The sequence below is a fragment of the Octodon degus genome, unplaced genomic scaffold, assembly GCF_000260255.1.
Source record: "Octodon degus isolate 3935 unplaced genomic scaffold, OctDeg1.0 scaffold00097, whole genome shotgun sequence".
In the NCBI taxonomy this organism is placed as follows: domain Eukaryota; kingdom Metazoa; phylum Chordata; class Mammalia; order Rodentia; family Octodontidae; genus Octodon; species Octodon degus.
Window position 1 is genome coordinate 1 of NW_004524673.1, and position 15,129 is coordinate 15,129.

Below are 15,129 nucleotides of genomic sequence, written 5' to 3' on the forward strand. Positions count from 1 at the left end.
GGAAATTCTGTGTACTAGGGATTGAACCTACCCCTTTCACTGAGCCACATCTTCAGCTCTTGTCTCTTGTTCTTTTTCACATTTTGAGATAGGGACTCTATAATTCACAAAACTACCCAGGCTGGTCTTTATCCTCCTGGATCAGCCTCTCAGAGTGCAGAGATTATAGCCTGTACTCCTGGGCTTGGTTCACAGATAGACACTTTACAAGCTAGTATATACATCCAATAATCTTAGAGATAAAAGATAGATAAGGTACAATAGACATAATGAAAGGGGGAAAAAAACTTCTTAAAAGGAAAGAACAACTTGGAAGGAGGAAATAGAAAAGAAAATAGAAAAAGAACATGGATATAAGCACAAGATCGCTAAGATACTTATACTCCTAATTTCTATTAGCTCATTGAAAGGAACAGTTAATACTTATATTGTTTCATCAATTTTGCATGCCTGTAACTGGTAATCTAAGCAACTACTTTGAAAATAATAATATCCAATAAATAATAACCATTCTTAATTTCCTATCATCTTGTTTGAGATTCTGTACCATTTTTATTGCTTTTACTCTTTCTTTAAAATGAAAAAAACATATCAAAGTACACAATCTAAATTAAATAATGCAAATGGAAGTATAAACACATAAAAGTATTTACCATGTCACTCATTAATGAGGATGTGCCAAATACTTCAGTAAAGACAGAAATTTAGAATTAACTAAACAAAATAAGTATCTTTGAAGCCAAAGTCACCAAAAAAATGAATGCCATTTAATAGATTGTATGTTGTCTATTGTCAGTAAAGCAAATCTATTAGGAATTGATTTTGATGGCCTTTCAACTTTCAGATTAATTCTTCATTTTCCTCAGACACATCAATTACCTCCTTGTCACATTAATTTTCTGAAAGGGAAATCATTCTGTGGCCTGAATTAAAGGATACAGTTGCCAAAATAGTTCAAGAAAATAAGATTCCAAAACAGTACACTGAAGACACATTGACAACTTCACGAAATTTTAGTGAGGAGAATACTGACTAGTTTTCCCGGGAGCATTTATTTGAAAAGCATTACTTGAAACAGAAAGTAGGAAGACTATATCAATAGAGGAATTAAGGCATTATAAAAGCAATAATCTGTGTTCCACAGTGAATGAAACAAACCAAACTTTAAGTCATACATATTAGAACAAAATAATGGCTGGGAATTGTAGTCCTAGTTTTCTGCACCTTGAGACCTTTCTATTAATAGAATAAATCAATCACACATATGTAAGTATTGCATTGTTTATTTGGGTGAGAAACTAAAAATGTACGTAAGAATCAAAAGGTATACTGGATATTACGAAGTAAGACAAAAATGCTCAGATGGTAAGGACAGCTAGGGTTGGGATGTGGGGGGAAAGAAGGAAGGGAAAAGTAAATAGAAAAGATGAAAAAATAGAAACAATTCTTTTGTGTACAAGAGGGATTGAAGGGAGGGTAGGGGAATGGGAAAAATGAAAAATCAAGATATTTCATGTATGGGTACAAACTGCGTATGACGCATGTGATCAGTATGTATATAAAACATGTACCAGTAAATTATAGACTTTAAAATTTTTTGTATTTATCTTGATAAATTCTAGGTTCCATGTGGTTTTCACCTCTTAGGTTTTTAAGTCTTCTCTCATTATAATGGATACAAACCTGAATCCTCTGCTTCTTTTTGTCTTCATTGTATCTTTTTTTTCTCCTCCTAAAATTTCACAGTGAATGAAAGAAAAGTAAGGAGAGGTAGGAGCAGAAAGAGACTCTAGAAGCCAACTGGTAAAGAGCCTAAGGTTTCTGCTCCCTGCTGCTTCAGATGGTTGTACTTTAACCCCAGAAAGAACGCCTTTCCTTGAAAGTCTCATCTGTGTGTGCCACTGCACTGACATTGGCCAGTAGGCAACACACTGATTGCTAGAGTTCAACTTCACTCCTAAAGCGTATCTGTAAGAACCTACCTGCCTTTCATCTTCCACTACTGGGATTCATACATGACTTGTTCGTTACATTTCACTACACAGCTTTTCATTCCTTTGATTTTAAACTCATGCATTTCAAGAATATTTTAAAGGCCAAGACTATGAGAAGAAGTATGCTAACTAGGCCTGCTATTGCCCTCTGCCATTTTGCTCCAAGCCTGCTAATTGTACTTTTCTGCTTGGCTCCTTCTACACATTGAAACTTACAGGGTTTTCCCAGCTGGGACTCCTACCCAAATACATCTCTGGACTTCATGAATGAAGAATATTTTCTGCATTTTAAAAAACATTATTTATTTATTTATTTATTTATTCATATAGTATAGCTCGGACTCATAGTGACCCTCTGTCTCTGCCTCTGCAGCACTGGGATTACAAATGTGTGCCATCATGCCTGATTTTGGTGGCCAGCACAGTAAGCCTGGGACTAGGGCTGGCACAGCTGCTGGTTTGTGGTACTAGAGATCAAACCCGGGTCCTTGAGCTTGCCACGCAGGCGCTTAGATCACTGAACTATCTCTCCAGCTCCATTTTTTGGATTTTTAAAACTTATAATTGTAAAAATTGCAACATGCCTAAAATGAACTAAATATTTACAATCTCAATATTACAGAAAATATATGCCATTTCCTAGCCATGAATATTGCATCCCAAGGGTTTGTTATTATGTTTATGTAAAAGTTTATTAAGAAGACATACCAACTAACTTATACTTTTAGGTAAAATTGTGGCAATAAAGATTTTAGGTTATTTTGTCTAATGTATTCTTCCAAGGAAGGTTCTATACAATCTTACAATTTTTAATATCTTAAACTGTTTTCCATATAACATTATACAATCTATAGTAGTGCAAATGATTTCCTTCCATACACACATGGGATAACTCTATCTGGGGACAGAGGAACTTAATTCCCTACCATCATGGAAGATTTGGCTTTCCATCTGCTAATGTCTTTTATTTTAGACTTCCTCAGTCCCAGAAATTTTATTATGGACATTATCCATGATCTGGCTACAATATATATCTTGCTGATTCCTTCACTGAAAAATGAGTCAAATGAAGTAGTTGGCATGTGTTCCTTTTGCTTGTATAGTGTTACAATTCTAACCTTAATTGTGTTATATAGATAAATTACTGTGCTAATATATTTTATAAATCATAACATAGACATTCAAAACTTAGGAGGCAAAGATGAAACATTTTTAGTTTCTGTATATATTGCAATATGACATGCGCACATTATTCTTTATACCACTACAGTTTTATATGGAATTATTTACCTTAACGTTGTAAAAGAACACTAAGAAAATTTTCTAACAAACAGTTCATACTACTGAATTTAGTTTTTGAATGCACTGTAAGGGTTTCATAAAAATGGAATCTTCTCAATAATTCTAATAGATCTTTTTATGTCTCATATTCCCTAACTGACGTATCTTACATCCTGACATTTTGATATAACTAGATTTTTTTCCTTTGGCTGGCTCGGGCTGCCTTAAGGGTGAGTCTGGTAAGACAAGTGGCGATGGGGATCAAACCATGGTATCCTGTGCCTGACTGCACTTGCATAAGCAGTCACTTAACCAACTGAGCTAACCAGCAGGCCCCTGATATAACTAGAAAGGTCTGAAAGTTAAGTAGAATGCACTTCGTCTTCATCTGTGTTCCCATTCCACTTACTTCATTCTGGAGAATCAACTCAACATGGTATTGATTGTAAGTTGCATGTGAATCTGCCCCTGTCGGCTCCAAGCCCACGTCCCAAAGGATCGATTAGTCCTCATCTTCCCATTATTAGCATGGGGAGTAGTTATAGTTGGAAAACGACATAAAGGTATGCTTGCCCTAAATAAGTCAAATAGAAAACTGTATTTTCATAATCAAATTGCATTTCATCCTTGAGACAGTTCTGTTCAGAACTGGGGAAAAATTTCTCTATGGATCTCTGAGTTGCATATATTTCAAAACAAAATACAGCTTTAGAACAGGTGACAAATCTATGCAATACAAAATTAGGGTCACTGTATATGGCATTTAACTTCAGACATATTGTCAAGCCATGAAGTACTAATGCATTTTCATCTTGAATTTGCAATTCATCCTAAAATTCCTAAAAGAATTAGGAAAGTTGATACTGAATTAATTTTTTGTCCATTTAGCTCTTAGAGTTTGTATAAATATGAACAATTTATATAATTCACAACTATGAAATTATCAGTTGCTTTCAAAGTTTTTAAAATAGGTTGAATAAAAGAATTATACACTCACATACTTCTGATATTTTAATGGAAGAATTTGGAAATAATGTGTATACATATATACTATAGAAAATTTATAGTAAAACAAATTATAACTTTAGGTCTATCACTACAAGTATACTTAAACCTCTGCAAATTATTTATTTACATATTAAATCCATTTATTCCAATCAGCAACTGTTTAAATCAGTGTGCAAGCTGTATACCCATTGATTTGATGTTCCTTAATGGGTACTCACTGCACTGTTTTATTACTGATTATCACATCCCAAAGGATTATGACAATAACATAATTTTATTTATTTATTTATTTATTTATTTATTTATTTATTTATTTATTTATTTTGGTTCCTCGAATGCCTTCAGGGCACTTTTGGCCAGTGGGAGAGTTGTGAGGTTCGAACTCCAGCAACCTGAGGCTGAGAGCTTTGTGGAAGCAGCCACTTAAAGGCCTGAGCTAGGGCCAGGCCCCCAACAATGACATAATTTTAAACATATAAAACAATTTTATATTCTTAAGACTTTACTCAAGTTCTTTGAAGTATGTTCCTCTCCACAAAGAATTTTCATTCTAAGATTACAGTGAAACATTTAAAATATTCTATGCCCTTTAAGAAAGTCAAATAGTTTTTTTTTTCCTTAACAAGAGACCTTAGCACCCACTTATCCCAAAAAGATAGGTCAACCAGACAAAAAATTAGCAAAGAAATAACAGAACTGAACCAGAGCTTGAAACAAATGGACTTGGTGGACATATACAGAGTGTTCCACCCAAACACAGCTGAATACACATTTTCCTCAGCTGCACATGGGTCATTTTCTAAAATCGACCACACGCTGATCCATAGGTCATGCTTAAGTATATGCAAGAAAACAGAAATTATCCCATGCACATTATCTGACCACAGTGCAATGAAACTGAAAATAAATGACAAAATAAACCAGAAAAAAAAATCCCTAAATACATGCAAATTGTTTATCTAAAAAATGAAAATTTTTCCCATCAACAGACCCATCTATACTGACTTAAAGAGAAAATACCAAAACAACCTAAATTTACCAAAGCTATTTTTTCAAATTTAATCTTGTTTTTTACATTTTTCTTACAATTATAACAGTGCTTTTAAAAGAAATGATTCTGAGACAATAAGGGAATCAGAGGGATTAAAGCACCTGCAAACAGGCACAGGGACCAGGGCTCGATCCCTGGCCCTTTTTTTCTGGTCCCGCCCCCAGGGTGGGCTGAGACGGCAATTGAGATTGGGAGTGGTGGTGCACCCCTGTAATTCCAGCTCTTGGGAGGCCGTAAACAGGCGGATCACTATGAGTCTTATCTAGTAGTGAGACACTGAACACTCTGTAACCCCTTCCTTAAAATACAAAAAAAAGGGGAATCAAAGAACAGCAAGTCCCAGGTAAATTTAAATGTTTATACAAATACTTATCATGGTTACCAATAAATGCTGATGTAGAGAAGTAGATAGGGCTGGAGAGATGGCTCAGTGGTCTAAAGCACCTACTTAGAACAAGCTTGGCAAGGCATCAGGGACCGCGGTTCAATCCCCCAGCACCACATGCCAGCCGGCCCCGCCCCCTGGTGGGCTGAGCGGGCCACACACACACCACACACACACACACTCTCTCTCTCTCTCTCTCTCTCTCTCAAATAATAAATAAAAAGAGAAGTAGATAAACACATTTATTGGAAATAAGATAATAATTTGAAAAATGCTAACACAAGGTTATAATGAAAAACAGAGCAAAACAAGATTCATCTTTTCTTCTTTTGTTAATTCTCACATTTTCATCCAAAATTTGTTACACTATATTTCAGAAACATGAGCAACATTATTTTATTACAACAGCAAAAAGCTTTCAGACATTAGCACAAAGAGAAACATTCAGATATGAAGGCGGACAAGGGCGAAAGCAGCTTCCACCTAGGCATCTGAGGAAAGCAGGCAGTAAGAGAACAGGTGCTTCCAAGAGCACCACGCCTTGCTCTTGTCCTGAGGTTCGACTTGTGATGCCTTGAAATCAGGATCTTGGATATTTGTACTTAATCGGTTTTGTCTGCCCAGGAGCTCCTCCATTTCTTTCAACTGGACTTTCAGTCTTCTATTTTCGCTCTCCAGTTCTTGCTTCTCTGTTTCAAGTAATTTTATGTTGTCCCACCCTGAGGTATTTTCAGCTTGCAGTCTCTCTAGCTAAATACAGAAAACACAAATAAGTAGAACATAATATCTGCAATTGTCAAAAGAAGTACACAGCAAACAGGTCTTCACAAAGAAGCTCCACTAATATTCTCATTTACAGAATTTTTTTTAGATTCTGTTTCTTTGAAAATTTGAGAGCAGAAATGTTCTAAAAAAAGAAAATCCCTCAGATAAATATACTTATCCTTTGGTTCATATTAATATAAGCATTTGGTCCATCTTTATTGAATGTGTATCACTGGAGAAAAGATGAATTATTTTCAACAATTTTCATTCTGTATTAATGTGTATTTATAAGTCAAGAAGATATAAAGTCATTTGGGGGGAATTTTCATTGCTTGTATTTTATTTACATTTTTATATGCAAGCCTTATCCTAAGATTGTTTTACTTTATATTAATTACGAAAAAATTAAGCAAGGAATATGGTGAATTATGTGTTAGTAGAAGGAGAGCATATTTTTAACACTTGCAAAATATGTAGGAAGAAAAATGACAATAATTTCTCACATTTTGACAGCAAAACTGTTAAAAGTGAATACAGCAAGTTATTCATATGTTTATTAATTCATTTATCTGATGGAAGAAAACAAATACACAAATATATATCTTTCAAGTTCCAAGCTTGGCACTTCAGATAAAAAAGAAGAAAATGTAACAAACAATAAATATTATAAATTAATAACATTCTATGATTCCATTACTACAAACTGTAATCAAAAGCATGGAAGTGAGTAGCTAATTTGATTTTCAGGAATTAGAGGTTAGCAAACTAAGGTTCCTGGGAAGAAATCGGTCCATTTATTTTAACATTTTCTGCAATAAGGGGGTTTTATTATTAATGGTTGGAAAATATCAGTGAGTGCTAAGTTATAGTTAGAAAGGATCAAGAATGTCTGATGTTTAATTGCACAGTAGGATGACTGTAGATATCGACGCTCTACTGTATGTCTTAAAAACCTGTAAGGATTTTAAAATGATAAATGTTTGATGATATATACTTAGTATAATTTAAACGTTACACAATGTATGCATGTATCAACGCATCTTATTTTACCATATGATTACATATAATAATGAACTAACATCAGCTAAAGAATTAACAAAAATATGAGAGAATAGAAGCTCATAGCAATGGGGAAGAAGATGAACTTCAATGCATTGTTGATATTATGATTATGATTATGATTATGATTATTATGATTATGCAAAGCAATGCAGAGGTTACTCAAAAGCACATAATAAAGACACATTCCAGTGATCTCACTCCCGGATTATATAACGAAAGGGAAAGAAACACTGTGTTGAAGAAGGAGCTACACTACTGTGCTTACTACAGCACTATGGAGAACAGCCAGCAATGGAAGCACCAGAGCGATCCTTTGACAAGTGAATGTGTAATATAAACAGTTAATAGAGGGCAATAGAAACTAGGAAGTGGATGGGACAGAGAGAGAGTGGAGAGTGGGAACCAGAGACCAGTTAGTGGGAAAGACGTAGTCCTAATATTCTACAGAATATTATAGAACAATATTCTACAATTACTTGTATTTTGTAAAACAACTACAGCCACAAAGTTTGAAAGCTCTCAACACATGGAAATAATATTTGAGGACATGGGAACATGAATTATCCTGATTTAATTATAAATATTATAAGTCTGTCTGATATTATGATTCTGTACACTATAAGTAAATACAATACAAGTTATATGTCAATAAAAGTAAATATTTTTAAAAATCACTATCTTTTTTGTTCTAAAATTTAATCCTGGACGCTATTTGAATCTTGACATTTTTATCTCAAAATAAGCTTAGTCTGGTAATTTCATCTCCCTTAGGTAGGCAATTTCTTCTTTAATCTGACAGTTTGTGACAAGTGAAAGTATTCATCTTTATTGGAAATCACTCTGCACATTAATGTATTACATAGAGGGAAATGCAATATAATTTCAGAAAAAATGTATGTAGTTCATATTTACACACATATACACATGTACATATATCCAATTGTCAAAGAACTTCATTGAATGAATCTGTCTAGAGAAGAAACCTTTCATAATATAAAGAGTTAAAATTTCATCCAGATCCTTCCATTTACTTATTGGCTGATTCTGAATAACACTTATTTTTTGTGGTATTGTTTGCTTAGTAGTAAAACACACAAGAAAATATCAGCCCAATCAAATCTACGGTACCATAGAGGCTTAAATAGATCTACATTCAGAATTTTCTGTAGGCTATGTAAGATGATTAATATATGAGGTATTTCAAATCCAGTTGGTAATAAAAATTATAAATGACTTGTTTTACACAGGTAACTTAAATGATTTAAATATACTCTATGGTTATATAGTATTATACTATTAAAAAACATGCTTCCATAATGTGTTAAATTTTAAAGGAAGAATCAACTTAGGTCAACATTTATTTTATATTTAATAATTTCATTTAAACTGAGTTTTGACATAAAAACCTAAAAACTGCTTTTTCATGCCCATGTATTGTGTCATTAATCCAGAAAATGTTCTGATCTCAAATGAAGAGATTCCCTGATTCCTTTAAAAAAGAAATCAAAATTGCACTCTTGGCACTAGACTTCATTTATCAATTAAATATAATGAACTATGGATCACATTGTAGATGATGTGATTTGACATTTGAGGTGTCCATTTGGTAATATGAGCTAAATTCACAATTCAATTTAGAACATATTACTCTAATTATTAAGATTAATGCTTAAATTTACTAGCTATCATTGTATCATTTATCAGAATAAATATAATAAAGCTGTAACAAAAACAGTGAACAACTTAATGATGAAAAATTAATGTTATGAAATTGAATGTATTATTGGTTAAGGGGAAATACAATGTTATTTGTGAAGGCTTTGTAATAATTATAGGCATTTAAAAGAATTTAGAAAAACAATTAAATTTATTTAACACTTAGTAATAAAAGTGTAACTAAGATTATTGATAAGTAACAGATAATCTAAATAAATACTCTAAATCTTAAAAATGTAATGAGAAAAGATTGCAATAGAAGTAGCAACAAAACTTAAATAACAGCATCAAATATTTTACTAGCTGTACATTTATTAAAATATAACAATTATTTGATAAATAAATATTCATGATACTCATCAAAAATTACATGTCCTGTAAAAATTAAAAAATAAGAATATAGGTAATTTTATGTTGGGTTATTTTCCCCAAGAATTGCACAAAAATCATCTACCTTTAAAAGACATTCACCTGAATGCAAGTTAAAATAATTAAAAGAATAAGGTCCTACTTCAGGTTTTCAGAGTTTGTTGTAAAATTTCTAATAATCTTTTCAAATTAAAATAAATTTCTTTAATTTGCTTCTAATGGTCAAAAGAAAATAAATATATAGAATCAAACATAAATACACAATGGATTTTGATATAGTGTGATCCAATGTTAAAAAATTCTAGATTATGCAGAAATTAATGAAAAATGTTTGCTGAAATTTTTAATGTAAAAATTCTTATTAACATAAGTCCTAAAATATTTTGTTTCATGGCTTTTATGCTATACATAGTAAACATTGACAAAAACTCATAAATATCCAATACTTCTTTTATTTAACAAATATATTTGAGTCTCTTCTGCATGCCAAAAACAAAAAATATGCATTATTTTTCATGAAGGGAAAGAAATCGTGAGTACTATGATAATAGCTGCTGCTGCGATGAGAGAGAGAGAGAGAGACAGAGAGAGAGAGAGAGAGAGAGAGAGAGTTGTGTGTGTGTGATAACTGGGCCTTAACTTGGGGTCTGATTTCATGCTAGACTGCTAAGCTATATCTAGGGACTTTTAAATTCATTTTGAGAGCAGATCTCATGAAATTGCCAAGACTAACCCCAAATTCTTAATCCTCCTGCTCTATCCAAGTGCTGGGATTATTTGCTGGCAGTATCATACCTTACAGAGGGAACATTTTATGGTTAACTGACACCTACAGAACTTCTCCCTGCATTTACTTTGAGTTTCTCACTGCTCCTGCCCTAGTTGCATTGCCATTTTTGGCAAATGAATGCAGTGAGGTTAAGAGAAGATTGTTGGTCAATTTACAGTTGAGTCACAATTTTCCCTTCTTAAAAATGCAGTGAAACTCTTTTTGGACTTTTAGCTAAGATCAAGTATAAATCTAAAATAAGGAAAAAATTCTCTGCAGTGCAGACTTATGAGGAATACATTAATTTTCTTAGTGAATGTACCAAACCCTCAAGTTCACCATAAATGTTCAAGTCATAAATTTGTTTTCTAAGGAACAGAACATATCAAGAGCTAAATAAAATACTGACAGATCAATTAGTGCTTTAATTTTTTTCATTAAGCTTATTCAATATCAACTGAGAAAAATCCCAAGAGAGTGCAATGTGTGACATTTTGCAGGCCAAAAAAGTCAACTAGAACAAATGTGATTGCTTCAATTAGAGATGTGAAAATGTACAGAATTTTCACACTAAACAAGACAACTATTACACTTCATTGTACATCCTGTGATCTTAGAAGAAAGAAGCAGAAGGAGAAATTAGCTTCTTTTCTGGCTGTAAGATACCCTTAACTACAGGGATTAAAGCAGAAAAGTAAATACTTATTTGTTATTTTAATACAATTCTGTAAATTTCTACATGCTGCGTATGAGGGACTTGGGGGTACCAAAAAGCAGAAGTTTTCAAGGTGGACAAGAAGACCTGTCTGTGGCTCATCTGGGCTTCTCCAGCTCCTATTCTGAGTTTAGTTTCCCCGTGCCACACACCCATGTCAGCAGGAAATGTGCTCACAAGCTCTCGTAACAGTGACGATCGTTTTCTGAATTCATGACATTGCACTTCAGCAAAACGTTGCTGTGTTTTGCTTTGGTTTTCATAAAGTCTGAAGTTCTTTCTCTTTATTCTGTCTCTTTATAAGAACTAACAATTCGGAACAGCAGCAGCTTTCCTGAATCACATTTAAAAATCTGGCAACTCAAAATGAATGAAATTCCTTTTGTTGATGTCATCCTCCATCTTTCACCTGTCTCTCTCTAACCATATTGAGGGAAATGCAAGTTGGAGAAAGTTTGCTCTAAATCAAAGTTTATATCAAAGCTGTCTATAGTTAAATAAAGTTCAGTGATACCCTGCTCCTCTCAGAAAAATCTCGACAGCCCAGGGAATGATTTCATTCACTAATGTGTGGTGTCACATATATTTTAATTTTATTTAAATCCTTCAAGCATTTCTAAAAGTAAAAATTGCTTCAATAATTCAAAGCAAAATGTGTGCCAAAGTTAAATATTAAAGACAGGAGAGGACAAAACACATTTCTGATTGAACAAGAATCAAGCAAAGTAAGCAACTTTTAAAAGTGTGTCTATAAATAAATCAAAATATTTCAGAACGACAAGAGAAAGTGCATTTATTAAGACTCCGATTATGCTCTGATAGAGAAAATGCACAAACCTCTCAAAGTACGAACTCTAAGTGGGTGATCTGAATCCTTTGCCCCATAACAATTGTGTACATCTTTCCAAAATTGAATGGTGTTCTAAAATTTTATATCCAAACAATTTCTCCATTTTAATTAAAGTTAGTCATCTAAACATAGCCAAATAACTATTAAGATGAATAATAAAAATAAATATACTACTTTTAACTCAAAAGAAGAGGATTGCTTCACGAGTATGTTCAAGAAAACGCAGAGAAATACTCAACATAAAGCCAGACAGGAAAATAGTTCTTTTCTGCAACTCTCTTACCAAAAATTTGTATGCTAGAGTGGGTTTATCATAAGCCCTAAAAGGGTGAAACTTTATAGAATACATGCTTACAGAATTTGAGAAGTGAAAAAAGTAAAAATGCACATTTTAGAGAGGTGTGGAGGCACATGCCTGAAATCCAAGTACTGGGAAGGCTGAGGCAGGAGGATCACTTAAAAAGTTCTAGGCCAACCTGGGATGCATAGTGAGTTCAAGGCTAGCCTGAATTACACAGATACTGAATCAAAAAAGTGGATCTTGTGAATTTTGTTTCTTTAAATATAGAATTCAAGGCCTGCCTTGAATGGGATTGGTGCAGCATGCTGAGAGGGAGACTGAGACTGGGTGTGGTAGTGCAAGCCTGTAATCCCAGTGCTTAGGAGACTGAAGCAGGAGGATCACTACAAGTCCAATCAATATAGTGAGACCCCGTACACTTTGTACTAAACATTATAAAAAGAAAACCCACTAATTCATCGACTTGTATCTTTTATATTTGCCTAAAATAACTTAATATATTTCTGTAATTATTTAGTTTTCTAACTAGATGCATCAACTTTGATTATTGTAACTTGTATCATTTCAATTTTCATATTTATTTGTCTTTTGCTGTAACAACTAAGACTTTGAAATACAAAGTTATAGCACGATTGAAATACTTCAACATTGGATAAAATACTTGCTTTAAAATTTTGCTACTGTAAATTAGACTGAAAAAGTTTCCTTTTAAAAAAATTATAGTTGGCATAGATATACAGCTACTTTCTCTTAGTTCAATGAGAAGAAAGTTTTGAACTAATAGTGTTTAAACAAGATATCATGTCTGCATCTTGTACTATGAATACCTACTACAAAGACAATATGCAATGTATTAATTATTGCAACTGTCCTACTGACCTGTTTTGAAACTGTCTCATTGCTACTTCTTTCTCAATAAAGTTGATATAAAAATAAATAAATAAAATGATAAAAATAAAAAAATGAATGTTCATTTTGAGCTAGGTACAGCTACACTTGCCTATAAGGCCATCCCCTGTTTTTTGTGTTGGGGGAGCAGAAGTTACAGTCCAACATGGGCAGCTCAGTGAGACCCTGTTTCATTAATTTTAAGGACTGAGGGCCTTGCCCAATTCAAACAACCAGATTCAATCTCCAAGAGGCACTGCATTTGATTCCTAGTCTATTAAAGTATTTTTTCTGTAATTATGAGTGGAGTCTTAACAAATACTTTTGAGATACTTTTGACAAAACTATACAATTAACTTTGCTTTTCTGTTTAGTATAAGTATATACATAATAGATGAAGAAATGTTTTCACTTCCATTCTTGTGGTGAAGAATTTTTAATTCATTAAATTCAGATAGATATTACTTCTATTTGATTAATGTTTTGCCATTGCATTCATATCATAGATTAACTGAATCCATAATCATATTTGGATGCAATATTAGAATCAAGCTAACACAATGTGAAGAATTGGGAAGTTTTTATTCTCTAGAAGATGTTTTATGTTCTCTAAAAATTGTAATTATCTACTGTAATTACTTGAGCTTAACCATAAAGCATTTTGATCTTGGAATTTTATTGGGATGAGTTTTAAATTATTTCTTTTAATTTAATTAATTTACTGTCATAAATACTTTTTAGCTTTCTGTTTTTCAAGGATCATATGGAATAAGGTACACTTTTTGATCAATAATTTCTTTAATGTAAAATTTATTTTTATTAGCATTATATCTCTATTCTGTCTTTGCTTTACCTAAATCTATGTCTCTTTCTTATTACAAATTTTGTCTAATTATAACTTATTAATTAACTTTGCATGAATTTCATTTTAGATGTATTTCAAATAAGCAACTTCTGGTTTTGCTAATCAATAATTTTTTTTCTATATTTTTAGGGAAGGGTCTACAAGGTTTCACTATTAGATCAGACTCTTAGTGATTCTCCTGTTTACAGCCTCCCAAGGGCTAGGATTACAGGCGTGCACCACCATGCCCAGTCTCAATCCTCGCAGTGCACCTCAGGAGCAGGGCTGGCATGGCAGGCCCGTTAACCAAACCTCTGGCCCCTGCGCCTGCTTGCAGGCATTTTAATCCTTGAGCTATTTGGCTGGCCCCCAAATTTTTATTTTTATTACTCCTTAATATCAACTTTATTTTCCTTTTTTTTTCTCTTATTTTTTCTTTAGTAACTTTTTTTGTGGTGCTAGGGATCAAACCTAGGGCCTTGTGTATGCAAGGTGAGAGCTCTGCCATTGAGCCACATCTCTGGCTCCTTAAGTAGACTATTAATTCATTGGGGGTTTTGTTCTTGTTGTTTATTATGAGTGTTCCAAGAAGGTGCTTGACAGTGAAATTAAAGCAAAATTAATTTACTAGGCTGGATGCTTTGGAAAGAAAAGGAAGATGGACATGTAGGGACAGATAGACAGACAGATAGACAAGGACAAAGGGAAGTGTGATCTTATGACAGGCTTTGACTGGGGTAGAAACAAAGAAGAATAAAAGGTTAAAGGAATGGGTGGGAACCCCCAGACCCAGTCCTAGCCCAGGCCCGGTGAGTGTGTGGGAGAGCTTACGGCTACCCTGCACTGGCGGGACCTACTACTGGTCCTAGCTCAGGCCCAGCGTGGGTGAGACCCTCTTCCACCCCCTTGGGACACCCCCATCAATCCATAGTACCCCCACACATCCTGCACACAGGGTAGGAATTTCTGCCACATTCCAGGAACCCCCAGACCCAGTCCTAGCCCAGGTGAGTGTGTGGGAGAGCTGCCTCTCCCCCCTACTCCACCTTGTCCTCTCCAGGCTCAGCTCAGGCCTGGGATATATGCCTGGGGTGAAACCCTGCAGCTGCAATCCCTGCAGAGAGTATAGAG

The 15,129-nt window shown here is 33.8% G+C and overlaps 1 protein-coding gene across 1 annotated transcript in view; it reads right to left on the bottom strand.

Moving 5' to 3' along the window:
• Nucleotides 1–6,027: 6,027 nt before the first annotated feature.
• Ccdc102b (coiled-coil domain containing 102B) overlaps nucleotides 6,028–15,129 on the bottom strand; it is a 129,981-nt gene continuing 120,879 nt past the window's right edge. Inside the window, exon 6 of the mRNA XM_023723150.1 lies at nucleotides 6,028–6,469. Coding sequence (XP_023578918.1) covers nucleotides 6,203–6,469 — 267 coding nt within the window. The 3' untranslated portion in view covers nucleotides 6,028–6,202. The remainder of the gene's footprint in view (nucleotides 6,470–15,129) is intronic.